The sequence below is a fragment of the Sprattus sprattus genome (assembly GCF_963457725.1).
Source record: "Sprattus sprattus genome assembly, chromosome: 15".
NCBI lineage: Eukaryota > Metazoa > Chordata > Actinopteri > Clupeiformes > Clupeidae > Sprattus > Sprattus sprattus.
This window is the reverse complement of record NC_137913.1, coordinates 8,825,333-8,830,332: the sequence shown is the minus strand read 5'-3', so window position 1 is coordinate 8,830,332 and position 5,000 is coordinate 8,825,333. Positions and strand designations below refer to the sequence as shown.

Below are 5,000 nucleotides of genomic sequence, written 5' to 3'. Positions count from 1 at the left end.
GCCTACCGCCCGACCCCGCCCGTGCAGCCCCAGCCCCCAGACACGCCCACTCGCCACCGGATGCGCAAGAGCCTATCGCAGCCGCTGCACGCGGAGTGGGCGGAGCTGTACAGGCAGGGGGCGGGGCCAGAGGGCCGGCGGCTCATTCTGAGGGAGGCGCTAGAGGCCATGCCTGACCCCACCCCTTTCCTGCAGCCGCGCGAAACCCCCCACACCGCCACCGCCGCCGCCCACCCCCCACAGCCCCTGCACAAGAGCCGGCCCGCCGTCATCCCCCCCATCGCCTCTGACCGCGCTGAGCCCTGTGGGGCCGAGTCCGGCTCGCCCACCCCCACCGGCACCCCCACGCACACGCCCACCCGCCTCCCCGCCGTACCCTCCTCCTCCTCCCCCGCCGCGGCGGCCTTCAGCCCCAGGGGCAGCCCCGCCCGGCAGCAGAGGGCCCACATTGGGGTGGCGCACCGCATCCCCCTCTCTCCCGGGGCAGGCGGTGTCCCCATCTCCTCCGGCCCCCAGGCCCCGGCCCAGCCCCACCCCCCCTCGCGCCCCATCCACACGGAGCTGCAGACCCTGGCCGTGGACCAGGTCAACGGCGGGGCCAAGGTGGTGCGCAAGCGCTCGGGCACGGACAGAACTGTATAACGCTCTCTCTCTCGCTCCCTCTCTCTCTCTCTCTCTCTCTCTCTCTCTCTGTCACCCACTCTCACACTCATTTCTCTCATTTCTCTCTCTCGTTCCCTAAGCATCACTCCCTCACACAAACACACTATCTCTCTCCACACACACACACACACACACACACACACACACAGACATACACTGGTTTCTGACACACACACACACTCTCTTAAGCCTCATCTCAATGCTCTTTCATTGTGCCTTTTTCTGCTTCTCTAAATTCACCCTCTTTGGAGAGCTGATTCTCAGAAGGATGGGATGGTCATAGTCCATTAGTCCCTCTGTCTAATTTAGCCCATCCAGCTTTACTAGATCCATGGAGTAGAAAAGGAAAGGACTCATCTGACGCCATTACACTCAGAGAGAAGCTATGGATGGAACGAAGGAGGAAAAAAAGACTGATAAAAGAGAGGTGGGGGGAAGTGATGACGTGGTGGGTGTGAGAAAAGAGAGAAAAAAAATGTGACTTTTGGGTGAAAAAGAGAAGAGGAGAGGTCTGCTGCTTTTAACGCAACACTGCAAGGAAAAAAACAAACGAATAAAAAAAAAAAGAATAAATAAAATGAGACTGAGTGAATACAGGGAAATGAAGAAAGATTATTCCCACTCATCCTTAAGTATCTGCTGTTCTTCTGTTCTTTCTGTCATAGGGAACTACATCTGTGTGCATGCCAAAATATCCTCTTTGCTTTCCTATACTCCACAGTCCACTAGACCGAAGTAAACAGACTTCATAGAAAACTTCATATCTTTTCATTATTGCTCAGATACTTACCTTCTTCTGTTAATGTTTACAGCGTATGCCACTTTCTGTGTTCAAAGTTCAGATGCACACACACACACACACATACACACACACACACACACACACACACACACACACACACACACACATACACATACACACAAGCGTGTGTGCACACACGCAGACTCTCACAGAAACATTCTTCTCTCTTCGCCAAATGTGTGTATCATTGCCTGCTGTCCACAATATATCCACGTATCCATATGTACTTACCAGTGTAACAGCTACATCCACATAGCAGCTGACTCCAAAACATATCTGACCCTGATGTGGCTCTTATCTGACCCTGATGTGGCTCTTATCTGACCCTGATGTGGCTACTATCTGACCCTGATGTGGCTACTATCTAACCCTGATGTGGCTACTATCTGACCCTGATGTGGCTACTATCTGACCCTGATGTGGCTACAATCTAACCCTGATGTGGCTACTATCTGACCCTGATGTGGCTACTATCTGACCCTGATGTGGCTACTATCTAACCCTGATGTGGCTACTATCTAACCCTGATGTGGCTCTGATTTGGTGCTTATCTGGAGCTGATATGACCTTGATTTTGGGCTGCCAGGTCAGTGTAGCAGCGCTACTCATCTCCATAGGCTCATGCTAGTTTGCTATGTCATGACTCAGCCCACGGCCCTCTATCATAAACATGTCCCTGTCCAGGTAGAAACTCAGCTCTCTCTCTCTGTCGCGGACATAGACTGGTCCTCTATCATAAACACGTCCCTGGCCAGATAGAACCACAGCTTGCTCTCTCTTGGGGACATAGACTGGTCCTCTATCATAAACATGTCCCTGGCCAGATAGAACCACAGCTCGCTGTCTCTGTAGGGGACATAGACTGGTCCTCTATCAGATGCCTCATGCCTCATGTAGGTGCTGTAATGTGGTGGTCTGTATAGAGGGCACCTCCTAGTCCTGTGTTAGACAGACATCAGACGCATTACTGTGTAGAGAAACACTGTGTGGTCCTCCGGCACGTAGACTCACGCACTGTGCAGGGGGCAGCTGCCTTGTCAAAGCAGAAACAGAAGAAAAAAAAAACGAATTAAAAGCATTTCCCTGGGGTGTCAGACTCCTTGTGTGTTTTTTTTTTTTACCAATAACTGATATAAAATGATAACCTATCTAAGCATTTTGTGTATTTAAAAATCTGTTTTTTTTTTATTTATTTATTATGTGCAAACATTTTATTCAAGACTGAATATAAACTCTGCTAAACCAACACGATTATCCTGTGAGTTTGTCGCCTCAAACCATGGTCCTGCAGTGCCACACACCTAACACTGTCCGTTTGCCTGCCGTGGAGAATGTCGCTGTTTTGAGGCGTCATTGTTTTAAGTTCCTGCTGAATGTCTCTGAGACAGCGGCGTTGATCTCTGCTCTGAGCTGTGTTTGTGTGTGAGGGGTCAAGTGGTGAAAAGGTGTGTGCGCGCCCATGCACGTACATACGCGCACACACAACAAAACAAGGTCCCATCACTCATTGTTGCTAACACATGTCAACAGAAATATTAAAACTAACCTTCAGATGTAAACCACCAAGTGGTGTCTCGCCCAGTCGCTTTGTGCTGGTGCCCACAAGACTGGCACACACTGATGACAAAATGGCCGTTATAATGTAGCTTAGCTATCAGCCAGCCAGCCTTAAAATGTCCTTTTGTTTTTTCATGTCCTGCAGGCTGGATGAGGCTACCTTAATTGATGGGTTCCTATAAGAAGTCTGCCCCTACCCACTAATTAATACTACAGTTCTGATGGAGTGTGTGTGTGCGAGTGTGTTCATTCCATCAGAACTGTAATATTGATGTGTTACCCCATCCCTTCAAAGTTGCTTTTCAGTCATACAGGTTATTTAAAACATACTTTTTTTCATATAATGGAAGTATCATTTGTCTCCATATTTTATATAAGTGATTATCTGTAGTAAGTGGGGTCCATTAGCTCTACACATTTCATCACAATGTGTGTGTGTGTGTGTGTGTGTCTGTGTTGTGTGTGTTGTGTGTGTGTTGTGTGTGTTTGATACTTCAGAGAGGGACCCAGCCCACCTCTTTGATAATGGCATCGCCATGGAGATTAAGTAGAGAAATGCATCGTAGTGATCAGACAACAGGAAATTGGACGTGGAGAGGACATATGCCAGCAGATCTGTGTGTGTGTGTTTGAGAGAGAGAGAGAGAGAGAGAGTTTTTAAACAATAAGCTGTCAGTCAAGTGGCAATTAAGGTGTGCATTACACGACATAGAAAACTAGGCTGTTGGGGAAACATTCCTCTCCTCAGGTAACATTTTCCCTTCTTTAGAATGTACCTACCTCTAAATGTATCAGTCAGCTGGTCGCCACTGCTTGGCATGCCAATAGGCTACACACACACATATACCTTGAGGGAGACAAACATGGCCTGTAATGTCAGATATTTTTGTATAGGCTTTAGGCTTTAGGCTCAAGCTACACTACATATATATATTTATGTGTGTGTGTGTGTGTGTATATATATATATGTGAGATCTTCTTAAAGCTCTAAAAATATACACATTACTTTCAACCACAAATAGCTCTGTTGAAAAGCGGCTTGTCTGCAAAGATAGCGCGAGCTGTATGGGGCGCCGTTTGTAAAATGTTGCACGTTCTAAAATCCTGCTCAGTTTTGGCACATTTAGCATTATAATACGGGGGAAAAAGCACGACAATATTCACATGTCACCTTTTCAAACATTTAGAGAGAAATTGTTGTTTAAGTTGTTGTAAATAAATGTTAATGTTAATGTTAAATGTTATATGTAAATGTTATATATATATATATGTAAATGATAAATGTAAACGTAAATATTAAATATAAACTTAAATGTTTAATGTTATATATAAATGTTAAATATAAGTGTTAAATGTAAATGTAAAATATAAATACTTAAATGTAAACGTAAATGTTAAATGTATATCTAAATGTTAAATGTCCGAATTATGTTCAGTCTACATTTAAGATTTGGCGCCAGAACATTACAATATTTACGGTAATTCGCTCGTGAAGCAACGGGTTTTTTGAATGGAGAAAAGCGCGGTCTTTTATTCACGAGATAACGACAAGACAACAAGATGGCAAGTCCAAATGAATTAGATTTAGCTTTAATTATAGAGAAAGCTGTTGCAGCTGGCGTTAGGGCGGCTCTCCAAAACCGACCTACATTGGGAACAAGTGCTGCAACCAACACCACATCCCGCTCCACGAGCGAATTACCGTAAATATTGTAATGTTCTGGCGCCAAATCTTAAATGTAGACTGAACATAATTCGGACATTTAACATTTAGATATACATTTAACATTTACGTTTACATTTAAGTATTTATATTTTACATTTACATTTAACACTTATATTTAACATTTATATATAACATTAAACATTTAAGTTTATATTTAATATTTACGTTTACATTTATCATTTACATATATATATATATATAACATTTACATATAACATTTAACATTAACATTAACATTTATTTACAACAACT

The 5,000-nt window shown here is 44.7% G+C and overlaps 1 protein-coding gene across 1 annotated transcript in view; it reads left to right on the top strand.

Moving 5' to 3' along the window:
• Positions 1 to 642, top strand: part of ccdc92 (coiled-coil domain containing 92) — a gene marked incomplete at both ends in the record, with an annotated part of 14,678 nt that extends 14,036 nt beyond the window's left edge. Inside the window, one exon of the mRNA XM_080851991.1 lies at positions 1 to 642. This exon is cut by the window's left edge and continues 374 nt beyond it. Coding sequence (XP_080708117.1) covers positions 1 to 642 — 642 coding nt within the window.
• Positions 643 to 5,000: the final 4,358 nt, after the last annotated feature.